The sequence below is a fragment of the Podarcis vaucheri genome, assembly GCF_965113315.1.
Source record: "Podarcis vaucheri genome assembly, chromosome: 11".
Lineage (NCBI taxonomy): Eukaryota > Metazoa > Chordata > Lepidosauria > Squamata > Lacertidae > Podarcis > Podarcis vaucheri.
The window spans coordinates 56,055,114-56,075,606 of record NC_138749.1 but is presented as its reverse complement, the minus strand read 5'-3'; the positions used below and the strand labels follow the sequence as shown (position 1 = coordinate 56,075,606).

The following is a 20,493-nucleotide window of genomic DNA, read 5'->3' as shown; positions in this document are numbered from 1 at the left end:
GGTAGAGCTTAGTTGTTGTTTAATTCTCTAAGCTTTATTTGTTTTTGCACATTTTGGCCAGTAGGAATAACATAGCATTGATTAAAATCACATTTTGCTTAAGGTAAGTTAAGTGAGTTATGCCGTTGACGGCAAAGCATAATTTTCCAAGTACTGCTCTTCCAAGTAGATATGGACTCTGTGCAGGTGTGTCTTCTTAACGTAAGGCGGCAGTCAGCACTGCTTCACCAGCTGTCACTGCAGCATTGGTAGCAACGGACAGCCCAACAGCACCGACTGACTGAAGCAACAGCTTTCCCAGCTGCTATTCCTTCACCATTGGTGATGGCCGCTGCTGACATCATTTTTGCAGCCAGAGCCAGCTGTAATTCCAGCTCCAGTGAAACCTGCTGCTCCCAGTGCTGCTGGGACAGCAATTGTGGCCACTGCCAAGCCAGCTACACCTCCCAAAACTGTAGTTACTAGATCAACCATGCTGGCTTCCTAAAGACCCACTCCTCTTCTTGCGTATCTAGAAGTGACCCATTTAACTACTTATTCTATCTGGCCTCTTGCACCCTCTTTACAAAGAGCCATTCTTTTTTTAAAAAACTATTTTTTATTGGTTTGTAAACAAATATTAATACCATAGAATACTTAGCCAGCAGTACAGCCAGCAGTACTAATTGTCTTTGTTTTATCCATTGTCTCTAGACATACACTTGCACATTCAATATTCAAATATAATACTTAATGTAAGCCCTTCACTGAAATTGTTATGTACTGAAGTTTTCACCCTGGGCCAGCAGGGGGATACTGTAGATAGTTATGCAAATAAGGGATTGAAAGTGACATTCAGTGATTGGATAGTTTTAGAAAGTTGATACAGTTACGTTGTACTGGAGCTCTATATAAGCAGGCTGACTGAACCCTTCAGTTCAGTTCTGTCCTGTGAATAAACAAGAGCTGTTTGAAGAATCGCTGTGTCATCTGATATGTTCACCCACAACTTAACAGAAATATTGAGTGGTTGGTATAACAAGGTCTTGAGTTGGGTCATTAACATAGTTAAAGAAAGGGGTCCATGTTTCTTGGACGGTGTCTCTAATTGTTATGTCTTTATTTGACCTCCTGTGTCTGGTGAAACACTCAGACATTGCTGTATCCTACATCTTATTTCCCCATATGTGGAGGGGTATTTCAGTCGGGTTCTTCTGTTGCTGAGCTACTGCTAATCATGCTGCAGTCAATATGAAGCCTACCAGTTCCCTGTGGTACAGGGTGGAGCCCAAGTCTATATCCAAAGATAGCAGGGCTAAGAATTGGAGAAAGGGGTTGGCCTGTAATTGTGGATATAATGGAGAAGGCTCTACTCCAAAAGTTTAACATGGGGGCATTCCCAACAAACTTCCATAGTGCTTCCAACATAAAGGGGAAAGGGAGAGATTTTTTTTTGCCAGTGTCCAGTGCGATCGGAGAATGACTTTGAGTAATGCCTCCTATAACGCAGGAGAGATCGTTTTGAGGAGGGTGGGAGAGGTCCAGATGCCCTCCCATTTGTGATATTCAATTAGGTGGCCTAAATCTGATTCCCATATAATTCAAAGGCCTCTGGCACCCCCTGCTTCATGATCTAAAAGACTGCTGTATATTAGGGAAGCAGCACTTTTGTGTTTTATGTGATGGCCTGAATCACAGAGATTCAAACAAGGTACCGTATTTTTCGCTCTGTAAAACACACTTTTCCCCTCCTAAAAAGTAAGGGGAAATGTGTGTGCGTCTTATGGAGTGCAGGCTGCGCGGCTATGCCAGAAGCCAGAAAAGTGAGAGGGAGCACTACACAGCGCTCCCTCTCGCTGTTCTGGCTTTGGGATAGCCCCCCGAAGCCTCCTCAGGGCAGCGGGTTGAAGACTCCCCGCTGCCCCGTGGAGGCTTCACGCGGCTTTTGCGGCAGATGGGGGAAGGGACAGAGCACGGGGCTCTGTCCCTCCCCCCACCTCCCAGATAAGCCCCCAAGAGCTACGCTCCCTTTAAAGAGTGAGCAGCTCTTGTGGGAGGTGGGGGAGGGACAGAGGGTAGCTTACCCACGCACAGCCTCTTCCGGGCAGGGGGAGCCTTCATCCTGCTGCCCGGGAGAGTCTTCAGCGGCTATCCCAGAAGCCAGAACAGCAAGAGGCTATCCCAGAAGCCAGATTCCTCTTGCTGTTCTGGCTTCTGGGATTTAGAATTTTTTTTCTTGTTTTCCTCCCCCCAAAACTAGGTGCATTTTATAGTCTGGTGTGTCCTATAGAGTGAAAAATATGGTACCTTTGGTAAGCTTGCAGAGGAAATCCCTAAGAATCCAGTTGTCCAGAGCGTAATTTACTGCCCAGAAAGGAAGAGTGAGAACAAACAATATGTCCACAATAGCCATATTGCAGAGGCAGACATCAGTTATAGAATCAGACCTCTTACATAAAACAAATGTCATCACTACAAACATTTATCCCACGATCCCCAGGACATGGATCAGGGAGTCAGCAATGGGAAGAAAGGCTTTCGTAAAGTTTCTGACTTCATCCTTGTCACATGGCATTGCAATCTCAGCATACAAATTGGAATAATCTGCGATGGTTGATTCTTCCTGAAAGGACAATGGATTCCCTTAAACTCACATTTCGGCAAGCTCTGGTTTAGGTAAGGAAAACTTTTGGTAAAAACATTTGGTCTTCATTTGTTTGGTTCTTAAATATACATTCTGAAGCAGGGGGAAATCCATGCTCCATAGGAAAGGCCTGGAATATAGCAGGGGGGAGGATGTACTGTAGTGGGAATGGAGAATCACAAAAAATTAGGGGAGGGACAGAATTTCTTTGTTCTGGAGAGAGCAAGGTACATAGAATGGCACACATGTCTGTCTCAACCTATGACCCAAAAAAACTTCCTGTACGAGGCTCAACACCCTCACTCCATCTATTCTAGCAGAGAACTTGGGCTGGCAAGCTTGTCGTTCGGAATGTTGTTAATTCTGTTATAACACTGCTTAACTTCCGATTGGCTTCAATCTGCATAATTGCAAACATAATTCCCTGCTGTGGAAGGACATGTGGATCCAGAAATGGCCTCCACAGTCACTTACAGACTCACTGTTAAGACCATGTTCATGGAAGACAATCTTACTCAGCTGCGAGTGATCACCAAAGAAGAAGGAGTTCTAGTTTCACTGTTGGGAGGCAGTATGCCTCTGAATATCAGTTACTGGGAATCACAAGGGGGGAGGATGCAGTTTCATTCAGCCTATTTCCCAGAGGTATCTCATTGGCCACTGTGGGAATAGGATCCTGGACGCAACAGGCTTGCGGCCTGATACAGTAGGGCTCTTTGTTGTTAAATGCAGATTATATATTTAAGGGAGTGTGGCGTTTGCCCATTCATTTAGAAAATGTTTGAACAGGTGGGAAAGATAGGGTTAAAAATATAGACCAATAGGAAAGCTGGAGGCGGAGCCTACCTGTGTATAAAAGGGCTTAGCCGAGGTTTGAATTAGTTGTTGGTGGTGGGTAGTTGGTTGGTTTTAGTGGGTTGGCTGGTTGGGAGAGGCAGTTGGAGAAGCAGTTGGTAGGCAGTTGGTAATAGAGAGACAGTTAGGGCAGTGGGTTCTTGAGTGAGGGGAGGTAGAAGAGATAGAGGAAAATAAGACTAAGAAAGTAAAGAGTAACAATGTTTGGAATGCTGTAATAGTTTGTGACTGAAATAAAATACACTCTTCTTTATGAATTGAAAAGCTGACTGAGGCTGAAGTGATTTTACCAGGGAGGACTTGGTTGGTGGCAGTGGATTAGTGGTGTACGGGTCAATAGTCCGTGAGACGACCGGGGCCTCCGTACGAAAGCCACAGGGAGGAATAAACAACTACCTCTCACATTATCCTTAGTGATTAGCCATTACTGGGAGGGGAGGGTATGCTGTCGGATTTGTAGATCCTGAACTCTTGGCATCGGTTAGCAGCTGCACTGGCCTCCCATCAACTCTGCTCTCAGGATGCTCTCTCCTTTACCCTCAGGTTGGTCATCTGCAAAAGACACTCTGCGCTCTGTTGGTCTGAAAGATCCCAAAGTTTCTGCATCCGATATGGATAGCACTTGCCTTGGCCTCAAGTCAGCTAAGCTCCCAGTATGTACACCTTCAGCATCATCATAGTCATCTGCAAAAGCCACTCTGCGCTCTGCTTGTTTGAATGATCCCAAAGTTCCCGCATCTGATACTGGTATCTCCTGCACTGGCCTCATATCAGCTCTGCCCTCAAGATGCTCTCCTTTATCTTCAGGTTGGTCATCTGCAGAAGCCACTCTGCACTCGGCTGGTTTTGTAGATTCTGGAGTTTCTGCATCTGATCTGGTTAGCACCTGCACTGGCCTCAAGTGAGTTACACTACCAAAGTGCACATGTTCGTCATCATAATGGTCATCTGCAAAAGCCACTTTGCGCTCTCCTGACATTTCTGCATCTGATATGGGCAGCACCCATATCAGCTTCGGCTTCAACTCTTTTGTAGTATCAGGTTTCTCTTCTTCTTCGCCATCATATTCATTGACGAAAGCCAGTACATCTTCTCTTTTATGGGGAATGCGTTCTGACTGTTTTGTAGATTCAAAAGCTTCTGCATCTCATATGGTTAGTTACTTTTTTGGCCTCAAATCAATTTCACTTACAAATTTCTCTTCATCATCAGCCTCATATGTGTTTCGAAAAGCCAACACATCTTTTTTGTAGGAAATGTATTCTGGATGTTTTATCAACCCACTTTCACTTTTAAATGATGTTTCTGGTGTGCTTAGCTCTTGCATGGGCATCAAATCTGTTTTTCTTTCAACCTGTTCTTGTGAGTCACTATCCAATGTCCCAGCGGAAGATTTTGGTTCTGCTTTTGTCAAAGGCCCTGTTGCATCTGACTTCATTATGCTTTTTAACGATTTCACACTGAATGATTTAATACTGAATCTTTTTTGAATTACAAGATTGAGTCTCATCACCAGCATAAATTGTTTTTGTGTATGAGGAAGTTAGACTCTGAAAGAAAAGAAATACAGTAAAATTATTATAGGGACTTTTAATTTTTTAAAAATTAATTTCCTTTTTTTCTAATGAGAAATTGTTATAGGGACTTGATTGGATGAAGAATCTGATGCAAACTATATATGATCTTAAGAATTGTCTCTGACTTCATATACCCTGTCCCAAGAATCATCACTATTCTTAGAAATTAAGAAAGCTTCATCAAATTATATTGAAATCTAAACATTTGCCTATTAAATAACAAAATCCACAGAATCTTAATGAGAGGGCAGAGAGCAGGACCTGCATGTGTTATGCACTGCACCCTCCGTCAAGTTACTAGGTTTTCAAAATGTGACCATTCAGATCCAGAATTCTCATTTTCAATCATGGGACAGATTCAATGGGTCCATCTCTCCACAAGAACCTTGTTGCTCTAGCTCTTGACCTTTGTTGACCTTGGAAGATGACAGTCACATGAAAACCTTTTGCATGTTAACTACACAATGCCATTCTGTTTATCTTCTCCTGCTTTCTGAGTCGGCAGAGGCTTAGGTTTCAGAATGTCTCTGAACTCCAGATTTGACGTTCCCAGGAAGACAGTTGATCCTTTTCATTTTCATTTATAAATTTATTTATTTGGTTTTTCAGATTAAAGTTTTACAACCAATATAGAATCATAGAATCATAGAGTTGGAAGAGACCACAAGGGCCATCGAGTCCAACCCCCTGCCAAGCAGGAAACACCATCAGAGCACTCCTGACATATGGTTGTCAAGCCTCTGCTTAAAGACCTCCAAAGGAGGAGACTCCACCACACTCCTTGGCAGCAAATTCCACTGTCCAACAGCTCTTACTGGCAGAAAGTTCTTCCTAATGTTTAGGTGGAATCTTCTTTCTTGTAGTTTGGATCCATTGCTCCGTGTCCGCTTCTCCGGAGCAGCAGAAAACAACCTTTCTCCCTCCTCTATGTGACATCCTTTTATATATTTGAACATGGCTATCATATCACCCCTTAACCTCCTCTTCTCCAGGCTAAACATGCCCAGCTCCCTTAGCCGTTCCTCATAAGGCATCGTTTCCAGGCCTTTGACCATTTTGGTTGCCCTCCTCTGGACACGTTCCAGTTTGTCAGTGTCCTTCTTGAATATATCCGACATACAACATAAAAACCAAGATGCCAAAGAATCTCCTGGACTTCCCTCCTCCCCTTTGTAGGTCCTATTGTTAATCATTTCCTCCTGCATCTTTTATGATAATCCAAATCTTTTACATCTCCATTATGTCCAAAATTCACCATTATACTACAAGTATTACTCCAATCCTACTATCAATTTTAGTTTCGTTTATACAGTGGTACCTCGGGTTAAGTACTTAATTCGTTCCGGAGGTCCGTTCTTAACCTGAAGCTGTTCTTAACCTGAAGCACCACTTTAGCTAATGGGGCCTCCTGCTGCCGCTGCGCCGCAGGAGCACGATTTCTATTCTCATCCTGAAGCAAAGTTCTTAACCTGAAGCACTATTTCTGGGTTAGTGGAGTATGTAACCCAAGGTATCACTGTAATTTATCTTAAAAACCACTGTAATCCCCCCCTCCTTATTAAAATCTTCCCAATTTCTGATTCTTCCGGTCATTTTAGCCATTTCGGCATAATCCCTCAACTTCCATCTGCCATTCTTCTTGGGCCGAGATTTTATCTTCTTTCCATCTCTGGGTTCCTTTTCAAATGCAATGCCTAACTTAATATCGGTGCTCCTTTTTTCACAAATGCCACTAGCGAAGATAGGAATATTACAATCAGCAGTTTTAACAAATTATTAACCTCCAGCACTGGGTTCTTGGGCCTAGTGAAAGAAAAAGGGGGCAAGAAATGGAAGGCCTTTCTTGGCTTAAAAAAACAAACAAAACCCGGATAAAAATGGATTTTAAAAATAGATAAAAATGATCCGAAGCAAAGGCCCTGGCAATTTAAGGCCTTCCATCCCCCGCCACGAGCATCCCCTTCGAAAGAAGGAAACCATAGCAACGGCCCTAACGCCCGCTCCGAGTCACGTGATCCCGGACGCTCGAACGGCGGTGGGAACTGCACCAGAAAGTGCATAAAGGAAATGTAGCGCCCACCCACCATATGCCCCGCCTCCGTGTGTGACGCAGTTTCCGGTGGGAGGTCCCTGGGAGGAGGGAGGGAGGCCGGGTCACGTGGGGAGGGTTCTGTGAGGGGAGTAGCGAGGCGGAGCGAAGACGGAAAGCGGCAGCGGCATCGTCGGCGGCTCGAGGCTATTTCCCGGCGCGCGTTCCGTCCCTCCCGGCTTCCGTCCCTCTCTGCCTGGCCCCTCGCGACGGTGGCAGCAGATGAGGGAGCCGGCGGGAGGCCTCCCGGAGCCCCTGCCTCGCCGCCGCCGCCTCCTCCGGGGCGGCAAGATGGGAGCGGAATGAGCCCCGAGCCGGAGCCGCCGCCGCCTCCTCCTCCTCCGGCCCGGGAAGCGGAGGTGGTGGCCTTGACTGTGGCGGCCGTGGTGGACGGAGAAGCGGCGGCGGCCGGAGCCGGCGGAGGGAAGCAGTGGGGCAGCCGCATCATGCTGGTGAGGAGGATCGGCCTCAAGCCGGGCGGAGGCGCCGCCGCGGTGAGTAGCCCGGGGAACAGGGCCCCTCGCCTCCCCTTCGCGCCTCTTTGCCCTCCCCCGACGCAGCCTCGGAGTCCCGGCCCCGGGAAGCGGACGCGCTGCGGGCCCGTTAGGCGCCGGGAGAGGCTCGAGGCATCTTCCTTCGCAGTCCGCGGGGTGGAGGTCGGGGGGCCGCCTCCTCGCTCGTCCGCATTTGTGTGCTTATTTGCTCCCCGATCTGTTGGGCCTGGTTGGGCTCGGTGCTAAAGGTCGGGCCAGGGAAACACGCGGGAGGTGTTGTTGTTGTTGTTGTTATTATTATTGAAACGGGGGAGTTATTATTATTATTGGGGAAACTGAATTATTATTAGGGAAACACGGGGGAGTTATTATTTTTATTATTAGGGAAACATGGGGGAGTTATTATTGAGGAAACACGAGGGAGTTATTATTATTAGGGAAACAGCGGAGTTATTATTATTATTGGGGAAACGGAGTTATTATTAGGGAAACACGGGGGAGTTATTATTATTTTTATTATTGGGGAAACATGGGGGAGTTATTATTGAGGAAACACGAGGGAGTTAGGGAGTTGTTATTATTAGGGAAACACAGCGGAGTTATTATTATTATTGGGGAAACGGAGTTATTATTAGGGAAACACAGGGGAGTTGTTATTTTTATTATTGGGGAAACATGGGGGAATTATTATTAGGGAAATACGAGGGAGTTGTTTTGATTGGTTGATTGGTTGAATTTATATACTGCCCTATACCTGGAGGTCTCAGGGCGGTTCACAGAAAAGATCACAATATATAAACTCAAAATAAAATCAATAACCCAATAACACCCTCTCCCCCCCAAAAAAAGAGCCACATTTCTTGTAATTCAAAAGCCATTATATGTTGGGGGTAGGCTCAGCCCACTTTCATCCCCACTCCCTTCTTCACTCATTTTCTTCCTTCAAACCCCCTGCTTTGACTTCTCCCTGTCACTCCCATGTTCTTTCTTAAGGCTCACTTTGACTGAACGTCTTTGGAAATGGTTTATTATTTTTATTTATTGAATTTATATGCTGCCCTATACCCGGATGTCTCAGGGCAGTTCACAGAAAAGATCACAATATATAAAGTAAAAAATAAAAAACCTCAATACCCCCCCCCCAAAGAGTCACATTTTAAAAAGGGATTGGTTTCCCCGGCTTGGATGCAAGGGATGAAGTGCACGCAAAAAAAACCCCAAAACCTTTCAGGTTTATACATTTCACTAATTTTACAATCATTTTAACATTTCAAAAATTGACTTCCCCCTCTTTCTGCAGTTCCTTAAATTTATTTTTAATATCTTATGCATATCCAAATTAACTTAATTTGCTCATTTATTCCTATACTTTAAATATATACTCTTATGAAACTGCAGGTTATTACAATAATCCTGCCAATCTTCTTATTTGTTTACAATTTATCTGTAAATATTGAACAAATCATTTCCATTCTTTTGCAAAAAAATAACAATTGTCATCTTGTAATTGTCATCCAGTAAGTTTCTCCATTTTTGCATATTGCACAAGTTTTTGTACCCATTATTCCTTTACTATGACTTCTGCTTCTTTCCACTTTGGTGGCAAGTAACATTCTTGCCACTGGTAGTCGCATACTGTATATGAATAAGTTTCTAAACAGTTTAGGTAGTTCTGTACCTATAATTTCCAAAACAAAAGCTTCTGGTTTTACCCCCAAACATTATTTTAAACATCTTTTTCATTTCGTTATATATCATTTCCCCTTGAAAACTCATACCACAAAACTCCTTAATGCTCCTTTTTGTGCTATAAAATATTGTTGATCTCTGCATGGTGTTTTTCTTTCTTTCTTTCAATGTGTTCTTGGCTTGGGCTCTCCAGGCCTCACCCTTGATACAGGCTAAGTGAGTTCTTGTGTTTACACTATAGGGGTTGGGTACCTGCTGAAGTCTTTCAGGCAGGCATGAGAAAAGGCCTTTTTTCAGTTTTTGCAACTCTTATATGATTCATTGTACTATTTGCTGCTTTAAAAATGCTATGCATTGGAGCCAGCTGGATTACTCCCTTGAAGTCTCAGCCCATGGACAATCCACTGCTGCAGCTTACAAATTATGCTAGAGTCTTCTACTCTTTCACAGTTTGTCCAATCTGTAATTTTTTCATTTATTTATTTGAGCAATGGCGCTTTTAAAAAATTTGAGAATGCAAAATGTGCCTAACATATTTTGTGTTCTCAGTTTCTCAGTTATATGCTAGATGCTGTTCGTATCTTCCGAAGATAACACATTGACGTTATCTAGGAGTGGGCATGCAAAAATTCATCTGAAATGTAGGAGTTGAGCTGTCTCCCTGCACACATCGCTAGTAAACATTGAATGACGTCCCTTCTGGAGCTAATTCAAGTATCACTTGTGTAGTGTAGAGTGCACAAAAATAGTGTGTGCCTAACCTCTTATAGTGGGACGCGGGTGGCGCTGTGGGCTAAAGCCTCAACGCCTAGGGCTTGCCGATCGAAAGGTCGGCGGTTCGAATCCCCGCGGCGGGGTGCGCTCCCGCTGCTCGGTCCCAGCGCCTGCCCACCTAGCAGTTCGAAAGCACCCCCGGGGGCAAGTAGATAAATAGGTACCGCTTACCAGCGGGAAGGTAAACGGCGTTCCGTGTGCGGCTCTGGCTCGCCAGAGCAGCGATGTCACGCTGGCCACGTGACCCGGAAGTGTCCCCGGACAGCGCTGGCCCCCGGCCAATAGATGTGAGATGGGCGCACAAACCCCACAGTCTGTCAAGACTGGCCCGATCGGGCAGGGGTACCTTTACCTTTAACCTCTTATATGCAGTGTGACATGATGCTTGTGTTTGGATATACTGCAAGACTTGGCACAAAGATTTGGCATGTCTTCATTCTAGTGCTGTGCATATCTCATAGCAGGCTCTGGTGATTTATGATGCTGTATTCAGTTTATTAGTTGCTTTTTGCAATTTATTAGTAATTTGTTACATAAGCATCTAGATGTCTTTTTTAAAAAAACAGAAATTCAGAAAGAGCAATATGTTGCAATAAAAGCCATTCAGTAACCCACAGAACTATTGATTCAGCTGCTCAAGCTTAGTATCTAAGCAGTTTATCTTAACTGGTAAAGCCATTACAGTGGTACCTCTGGTTGCACACGCTGCGGGTTACAAGCTCCACTAACCCGGAAGTAGCCGTTCCCGGTTGAGAACTTTGCCCTGGGATGTGAGTGGAAATCGCGTCCCAGAGGCGCGCTTTTGCCAGTGACACCTCATGTTATGAGCGGTTTCCAATTACGAATTGACCTCCGGAACAGATTCCGTTCGTAACCAGAGGTACCACTGTATAGAATTAGCATCAGTTAGGCTTTCTTATTAATAATAATAATAATAATAATAATTTTTATTTATACCCCGCCCTCCCCAGCCAAGGCCGGGCTCAGAGCGGCTTACAAGCAATAATAAAAACAAGATGAATGATTCAACTTAAACACAAAAATAAAATACAACATTAAAATAATGGAACATTAAAATATTAAAATGTAGCCTCATCACAGGAGAAGGAAAAGAAAAAAGAGAGGGAGGGAGGGTATCAAATTGGCTCCAAGCCAAAGGCCAGGCGGAACAACTCTGTCTTACAGGCCCTGCGGAAATAAATCAGATCCTGCAGGGCCCTGGTCTCATGAAGCAGAGCGTTCTACTAGGCCGGAGCCAGAGTTGAAAAGGCCCTGGCTCTGGTTGAAGCCAATCTAACTCCCTTAGGGCCTGGGACCACTAGGGTGTTGTTATTTATGGACCTTGAGGCTCTCCGTGGGGCATACCAGGAGAGGCGGTCCCGTAGGTACGAGGGTCCTAGGCCGTGAAGGTGTTTTAAAGGTCAAAAGCAGCACCTTAAATCTGACCCTGTACTCCACCGGGAGCCAGTGCAGCTTGAAAAGCACTGGGTGAATATGCTCCCATGGCAGAGACCCCGTGAGGAGCCTCACTGCAGCGTTCTGTACGTGCTGGAGTTTCTGGGGCAGCTTCAAGGGCAGCCCCGCGTAGAGCGAATTACAGTAGTCAAGCCTGGAGATGACCGTCGCATGGATCACTGTGGCCAGGTTGGGGCGGGAAAGGTAAGGGACCAACTGCTTGATGCGGCGAAGGTGGAAAAATGTCGCCTTGGCTGTTGCTGTAACTTGCGCCTCCATGGAAAGGGGAGGGAAACTTGTAGCAATTGGGGCCCTTTCATCACATAGTATGCATGCAAGTGACTTTGATCAGATCGATGCATGCAGACTTAACATTGTATAATAGGAATACATTTTGCACCAAACTCATTAAATGGGCTACAGACAAACACAAGATACTCAAAAGGTGAAGAAGAGGAAGTTGCACTTGTTGTACAGGCTGTTGATTAACCCATGACCAGACTTGCCTAAGTGACAGCAAGCTAACCCAGTCATGGTGATCATCTGTGTGATGGGGCTGCCTCTAGCTGTAAACACACCATATTCCACCACATCCTGTATGGCAGTACATAAATATTTCCCATCACTCACCATGTTCAAGTAAGGTTTGTGACAGCAGCCAAATCAGTATAACTAGTTTAATATTTCAGTTAGAGTGGGTGTACTTTGGACATGGTTTATTGGAGTGAAAAAAGTCATACAGGGTACCTCACAGCCCTTTAAAGCTGTATCAGGTTCCCTGTTTGAGTCTTGCAACCTGCTCATGTAGAATGAATTGTTCCTTGGATGGAATGGTTACTTTCAAAGTAGTTTAGGTACACAGGGTTCCCAAGTATATAAATTAAACCAGCTTGTGATTTTTCTAGTAAAACAGTTGTGCAAACCTTGTTTTATGTACAGTGGTACCTCAGGTTAAGTACTTAATTCGTTCTGGAGGTCCATACTTAACCTGAAACTCTTCTTAACCTGAAGCACCACTTTAGCTAATGGGGCCTCCTGCTGTTGCCGCACTGCTGGAGCCCGATTTCTGTTCTCATCCTGAAGCAAAGTTCTTAACCTGAAGCACTATTTCTGGGTTAGTGGAGTCTGTAACCTGAAGCGTATGTAATCTGAGGTACCACTGTATTTTAGACAGTGGAAGTCAAATTTCCTGACCTCAAATTCAGGGTGAAAACCTCTAGGCAATATTTTTTAAACATCCTAGGGGAATGCTTCCCTTGTGTTCTTCAATAGGAGTTTTAGGGCAGGCTTTTGTGGACCAGTGGCCCTCTTGAGCACTGGCTAGCATAATTAAGGGACAGGCAAAATTTTGTTCTGATACAAAGTATCCAGCACACCTGTTCTTACAACATTGTTTCATTCACCCGAATTCTGATGAGAAAATGTTATCCATAAGCACAAATGAGCTACAAGCTTGGGACATCAAAGGATTCAGCTCCAGAGTGTTTACTAACATTGAAAAGAATGTCCAGAGTGTTTTTTCTTAAATATTTCGATGTTGTTTTTAATGTAATAAAAAAGGCAATCAGTAGAGAGTGTGGACTTGAAAATGTAATGCATGAGGAAATAAACTAGTAGGTGAGGAACATGCAACTTCTATGTTTCAGGCAAACTGGGGGGGAAATAGCTTTTCTTGGTTACACTAATAAGTATTCTAGAGCAGTCTATCCCCACTGGTATAAAAAACGTCTGACATTAGACCACAACCTTCTATTTGCATCTTATATCCATCAGAGGCACAAAGTGCAAAATCTCATCCTGTCATTTCCCCAATGAATGTCCATGTGAAGTCTAACTATAGAGTTCTTCTTTCTTAGCTAACAGTCTCTAATGACTATTTTTAAGTGATATAGGGAGTGTGACAGATTAATTGAAAAGAAACCAGCAAGACAAACGTCAGCCAGCTGAAATTGGACCCCTTTTCTTCTCTCCCATCCACTTTCTATATAGAATTCATAGAATCTTAAGAGTTGGAAGGTACTCAAGGTCCAGCTAGTCCCAACTCCTGCAGTGCAGGAATCTCAGCTATAGCATCCAGGACAGATGGCCATCCAACATCCGTTTTAAAACCTCCAAGGACGGAGAGTCCACCACCTCTTGTGGGAGACCGTTCCACTGCTGAACAGCTCTTACTGTCAATTTTTTTTTTAGACGTTTAATCAGAATTTCCTTTCTTGTAACTTGAAGCCATTGGTTCAAGTCCTACCCTCTAGAGCAGGAGAAAACAAGCATGTTCCCTCTTACATGTGGCAGCCCTTAAGATATTTGAAGATGGCTATCATATCTCCTCTCAGTCTCTTCTTTTCCAGGTTAAACGTTCCCAGATCCTTCAACCATTCCTCATAAGGCTTGATTTTAGAGAGGAAAGGGATTTGTCATCTTTTGGCAGGAACTTCTTTTGACTGACTATTTAGAGATAGTATATCATGTTCTAGTCTTGGGTGCATTTCTTTTTCACCATTCAGTATAAGGAGGGAGGTTTTGAGCAAAATGTATGGCGGAAAGGGGAGTGAAAGGGACAAGGAAGTGTTAGTAGAAAGGAATTTGTTTCCTTTATACAGTGGTACCTCAGGTTACATATGCTTCAGGTTACATATGCCTCAGGTTACAGACTCTGCTAACCTAGAAATAGTACCCCGGGTTAAGAACTTTGCTTCAGGATGAGAACAGAAATCGCATGGCGGCAGTGGGAGGCCCCATTAGCTAAAGTGGTACTTCAGGTCAAGAACAGTTTCAGGTTAAGAACAGACCTCCAGAATGAATTAAGTTCCTAACCCGAGGTACCACTGTAATTGGCAGAAATTTCTTTTTCTGTCACCACTCTGGTGTTTCAGTACCAGCTTAAATAAACTGAAAGCTTAGTTAATTGAATTGATTGAACAATTGCACATAAAAATGTCTGCCATTGGCACACATACAAAAAAATTCCTCTTAATGGCACAAGTTTTAATGAGTTATATAAGCTGAACCATTTAATTTTCTAAAAAGAAACCATATAGGTGGTTAGTAAGTCCACAGCATAGCATTTTGTCATTTTTGCTGACTCCAGCATTTTGTGTACTCACAGGAGATTATTAAAACAATTCCATTTAATGTTGTTGAGTAGCAGTAAATGTCACGAATGAAAGGAAACATTGTGGAAACTGTTGAAGTTCATAGGCAAATCTATATTCCTGTTTCATAGGTGATTAGGGGAAAAAGCTTTAGTTGGTGCTATTTCGAAGAGTAGAGTTGTACATAGTAAATGTACAAGTATCCATTAATTTATTTTCTGTTATTTGTTACACATATAGTCCACCTTTTCTCCAAAGATTTCAAACAGGCTCTCTCCCCCCCACCCAGCCTCTCCATTTTATTACTGCAATACACTGTGAGGTTGGGTAGGTCAAGGGACTCTGGGGTCACCTGGTGATGTTCATGGCAGATGGGGATTTAAGCCTGAGTCTCCATTCTCCTTGTTTACCACTTTTACCTGCTTCAGCACTCTAGCTCCCAGTTAAATTAATAACTCACTTGATTAAACTGCATACTCTGGGATGAAGGGAACAGTTCAGTGGAACTCTAGTAACTGTGTCAAGTATTGCAGCCTGAATATTTTAGAATAATCTCCCAGTTTACACAGACAAGGTATCATTATGTGTGGGAGCAAACCCTCTGCAAAACGGAAACCCTTTCTTTTCACGTTCTTCCTCTTTCCCTGTGGATTTGTCATTCTGGCCATTTTCAGATAGTACACAGCTTTTATTTCGGTTGGATTTTAATACCCTAGTTTAGTAAGTAAGCTTTTATATCTTTCAAGGATTTGTCTAACCCATGTTTAAAAATTGTTAACCTGCCTTGAACTCGCAGGATAGGCTTAATTAGAAATAATTTCAAGAGAAACATAGAATTGATGTACTACTGCTTCATTAATTGGCATGTACCCCACAGCAGTATTCTAGTTTAATGTGAGCTCTTAACGCCAATTGATTTGACAAAACTCCCACTGGCCGTATGTTTAAATTAAAATAGAATGCCTTATACCATTTAAAATGTTGTCAGAAGCAAGTTTCTAAGAGTTGTGCTGTATTAATATCACATTTCCCCCCCTTTAACAGCAAGGTATTGGTCGACCAAGTGTGTACCATGCAGTTATTGTCATCTTCCTGGAATTCTTTGCTTGGGGACTGCTTACAACTCCCATGCTCACAGTAAGTTTCTTAACCTGGGTGTTTTTTCTCAGAGCTGTGTAGTATTAAAAAGTACCTTCAGAATTATATGTGTTTGCCTGTAATAATAATGGTCTACATTAAACAATGGCTTTTATTTCTAATTTCTTGTACTATACTTGGAGGTTAGAGTCCTGCTGTTACTTGGCTCATCTTCTTCCATAACTGCCTCCTTCAGCTGCCATTACACCAGCAGGCCCTCTCCATTAAGTTGGCACAGGCTAAAGGTGGCTAATGTGTGGCCCTGCAGATGTTGGTGAACTAGAACTTCCACCATCCCTGGCTGTTGACTATGCTGGCTGGGGCTACTGGGAGTATAAGTTCAGCAACATCTGTGTTGGGGTAACTGGACACCATAAGGGTTTAATTTCCTTCATGAGTGTAAATCACCCCATGGATGAGTTAATCGCAGGTGCAAGGTTAGCCAAGCCAGTTGCTTTGGTAACAGCCCAGTGCCACAACTATATCTGTCATTAATGTGTGTCATTCTGTGACTCTGCAGTCTGTTAGTTAATTACTAACAATAACTTGTTCAGTGTTACGTTTTGAATTGCTGAACTTACTTAGAGCAATGGAGATACTTCATATTTGTACAGTAATACCTCTTTGAACATCCGCCTCGTCTAGCATCCATTCCGGCAAACATCCATGGCAAACCCGGAAATACTGGAACGGGTTACTTCCTGGTTTGCCACTCCTGGATGTGCAGATGTGGCACTTTGCCTTGCATCCTTTTCGGCTAGCGGCCGGGGCTGCAAAACGAGGTACGACTGTATGTATATTTCAGTATCTGCAAAAGCCTAGAAGCTGTTTGCCTACCCATGACTTAGTCATTATGTAAGAGCTGTTATCTGAATCTGCTTAGTTTCTCTTTCCTGTCTTTTGCCTTTTATTGATTAATTTGTAAGCCATCATTTTAAATTATGAACCACCTTGAGTGCAGAAACATGTTGCATAAATATAGCAAATCAGTAGTAAATTGATATGATTGGCAAGAATGTAGGGAACATTATGAGTTGCCTCCCCACTCAAGTAGCAGAGTAAAATTCATCAATGAGCTTGAACTACAGTATATATGGCTTGAACAGTGTTGCCCGGTGCTCTTTTTGACCCACCCTTTTCAGGCTTCCACTTTTCAGGGGATTAAATTAGCTATTCACAGTGAAAATCAATAAAGCATTGTCTTTAAAATAGAGCCCAATGCACATTTTGCTAAATTTGCTGATGGCAATTAGGTCAAATGCTAAAAGATTGGCAGGCTCTCTTGCCATGCCAAATCCCTAGTACAGTGCTGCACCTTTCTACTTCACTGGGCACAACCTTTTAATCTCAAACACCAATTGTACCTCTCTCTTGGTGGAAAAAATGAATTGCATTCCTCGTGGTTTAAATATGAATCTAGCAAGCATATTTCAGAAGTGTACACTATATTTTTGTTTAATTAATCTAGAGCAGGGGTAGGGAACCTTTTTGGCTTCACAGACCAGATCCTTATCAGGATCTGTCTCACGTACCAAATTTGTCAGGTGGGCAGGGCCTCTGAAGTCAGATCATACAGAAACGGGGAGACTTGCAAAGGCCTCTGAGCTTAAATTCCTGGCCCTTGATGGAAGATAAGTTGTTAACCCCCCCCCTTTTGCAGTGTATTGCAGGCACACCATGCATGAAAAAAGGAACCATGCCAAGTGCTTTTAGGGCAGCCTCTTTGCTTCTATGAGGAACACAGGGACTGTCTAAAAATTGCAAAGTGCCATTTGGAGCAACGTCCCACTACTTACGGGGAGGGGAGGCTGTTTGAAATGGTGCTTTGTTCTTCTCCTGTAAGCAGGTGGGAGTCCCCCATTGCAGCCCTGAGACCTCCGGGTATAGGGCGGTATATAAATTCAAGTAATATTTATAATGGCCCCGCCTTCCTTCCTCCCACTGATTAGATTGGCCTCCAGGCCAGGGGTTCCCTACCCCTCCCTAGAGCTCATGCAGATATAGATATACATACACACACACCCCCCTACATATCCCTTCACCTATAAATCCTGATTTTTATACTTCTTGAATTCTTACTAAATTGGAAGACATCTTTGCTGGTCCAGGCTACCTTGCAAGTCTTGAATTTAGCATCTCCATATGGGCATATATGTGCAATGTTGTTATGTCAGTTATGTGCAACTTCTGGTACAATAGAAGGCAACTTGCAACCTCCTAAGCTTAAGAAACATTTGCTATAGTACAATCATATACATATAATGAAGAAATGAATAGAATTCTTACTCAAAATTAGACCTCATTGAGTTCAGTGGTACTTACTCTCAGGTATACATGTGGAACATTTCAGCCTAAACGTGCCATTGAATAGAACTCTTTTTTAAAAAAGGTAACAGTACATACGCTTTGCCATTGCTTTAGCTTAGTATATTTTTGCTTTCTAGGCACTTTGACTCAGATGCTTGTTTGCTGTTAAATTGTAATATTTGAAGTACAGGTGTGATGTGTTCACAATTGAGGCTAAGAGAACCTCAAAGAACTTGCTATACATTCAGATTTCCTATTTGGATATTGGTTTCTTTTGAACTGTCAGCTGGGTGTTAGAATTTTATCAGACGGTATGCAGAACTATTGTCAGAATGGCTGGGTGCATGTAAGTCCGCAGTTTGATGTTTTAGATCCAGCACTGTGATGTTTAGAGGTTTAGTGCTCAAAGTAGTTAAACACATATACAGTGGTGCCTCGCAAGACGAAATTAATTCGTTCCGCAAGTCTCTTCGTCTTGCGGTTTTTTCGTCTTGCGATGCACGGTTTCCCATAGGAATGCATTGAAAATCAATTAATGCGTTCCTAGGGAAACCGCCTTCAGACCAGGTCCGGGGACAGTCTGTCCCCGGACCTCTTCTGAAGGCTGGGGGGGGGACAAGGGCTTTTCTTCCCACCCCCAGCATTTTAAAAAACCCCGGGACAGCGGAGGACTTTTCCGCTGTCCGGGCGATCTTAAAATGCTGGCGGGCAGCATTTTAAAATCACCCCGGACAGCGGAGGACTTCTCTGCTGTCCGGGGCGATTTAAAAGCCCCTGGGAAGGCAGGCAGGGGGGACAAAGACTTTTGCCCCCCGCCAGCCTTCAGAAGAGGTCCTGGACCTCTTCTGAAGGCGGGCGGGGGGCGAAAGTCTTTGCCCCCCCGCCTGCCTTCAAAAGGTGTCCCCGCGGCGGCGGGAGGTGTCCCCTGCCCCCCGCCCGGCTTCGGAGCACCGGGAGAAGCGATCTCCCCGCATCACCTTGCTTCAAAACAGGTCCGGGGGAAGCGGGAAGCGAAGCGCTTCTTCCCCGCTTACCCCGGACGTCTTTTGCAGCAAGGGGATGCAGGGAGATCGCTATCTCCCTGCATCCCCTTGCTTCAAAACAGGTCCGGGGGAAGCGGGAAGCGAAGCGCTTCTTCCCCGCTTCCCCTGGACGTCTTTTGCAGCAAGGGGATGCAGGGAGATCGCTATCTCCCCGCATCCCCTTGCTTCAAAACAGGTCCGGGGGAAGCGGGAAGCGAAGCGCTTCTTCCCCGCTTCCCCTGGACGTCTTTTGCAGCAAGGGGATGCAGGGAGATCGCTATCTCCCCGCATCCCCTTGCTTCAAAACAGGTCCGGGGGAAGCGGGAAGCGAAGCGCTTCTTCCCCGCTTCCCCTGGACGTCTTTTGCAGCAAGGGGATGCAGGGAGATCGCTATCTCCCCGCAGCCCTTTGCTTCAAAAGAGAAGACCCGCTGTCCCCGGGGCAAGCTTCGTTTTGCGAAGCAAGCCCATAGGGAAATTCGTCTTGCGAGGCAACTCGAAAACGAAAAAACCTTTCGTTTTGCGAGTTTTTCGTCTCGCGAGGCGTTCGTCTTGCGGGGTACCACTGTACCATAATATGGATACTTCCAGGTCCCCTCCCCAATTGTTTTTAGTAGATTTAAATAGTTGGAAGTATTACTGGGGTAGTGTGTTAAAGCTTGAACATGCAGACACATCTCAACTTTTTAAAAACACATAAATAGCTTCTAGGTTCTGTTGATTAACTTATTCTTAAATTTTTTTAATGAGAGCCTGCTGCTTGTTAACACTGTGTTCATCATGGTATCATTACAGTTCTGTTTCTAGAGAAGGGGAATGTGGGGCGAAAAAAATCCATATAGCTCCCTTGTGTGCTTATTGACTGGGGGAGTGACAGATCTGTTAAAAATACTAAAAGCTAGGTTTGGCAGCTGTTAAAACTACGCTGCTGTATGGCTTTGGATAAGATGGGGAAGACTGAAATATATTTGACTGTGATGAGTTCTGAAACGGAAGTCATGGTACTCTAGATGGGTCAGTAATGGCTAAGTATGTTTTAAAGTAGTTTAATATATCTTCTTTAATGGAAGGTTACTTTGAATAACAATTTCTTCTCTTTAGGTCTTACGTGAAACATTTCCTCAGCATACATTTTTAATGAATGGCCTCATTCAAGGAGTTAAGGTAATTAAAAAAAAGTCGGTTAATCATAACCATTCTTGAACTGTTAATTTTTGTAAGCCTAATAATAGCACAATGTTTCTGATACAGTGGTGCCCCGCAAGACGAATGCCTCGCAAGACGGAAAACTCGCTAGATGAAAGAGTTTTCCGTTTTGGAGGTGCTTCGCAAAACGAATCTCCTATGGGCTTGCTTCGCAAGACGAAAATGTCTTGCGAG

The 20,493-nt window shown here is 44.0% G+C and overlaps 1 protein-coding gene across 2 annotated transcripts in view; it reads left to right on the top strand.

Moving 5' to 3' along the window:
• Positions 1-7,213: 7,213 nt before the first annotated feature.
• The window catches only part of LOC309542697 (hippocampus abundant transcript-like protein 1), a 44,925-nt gene continuing 31,645 nt past the window's right edge, over positions 7,214-20,493 (top strand). The window contains exons 1-3 of one of the 2 annotated variants that reach the window (XM_082241603.1): positions 7,214-7,638; positions 15,693-15,785; positions 20,215-20,277. In XM_082241603.1, coding sequence (XP_082097729.1) covers positions 7,447-7,638; positions 15,693-15,785; positions 20,215-20,277 — 348 coding nt within the window. In that variant the 5' untranslated portion in view covers positions 7,214-7,446. The remainder of the gene's footprint in view (positions 7,639-15,692; positions 15,786-20,214; positions 20,278-20,493) is intronic. The other variant, XM_082241602.1, reaches the window with a different exon arrangement.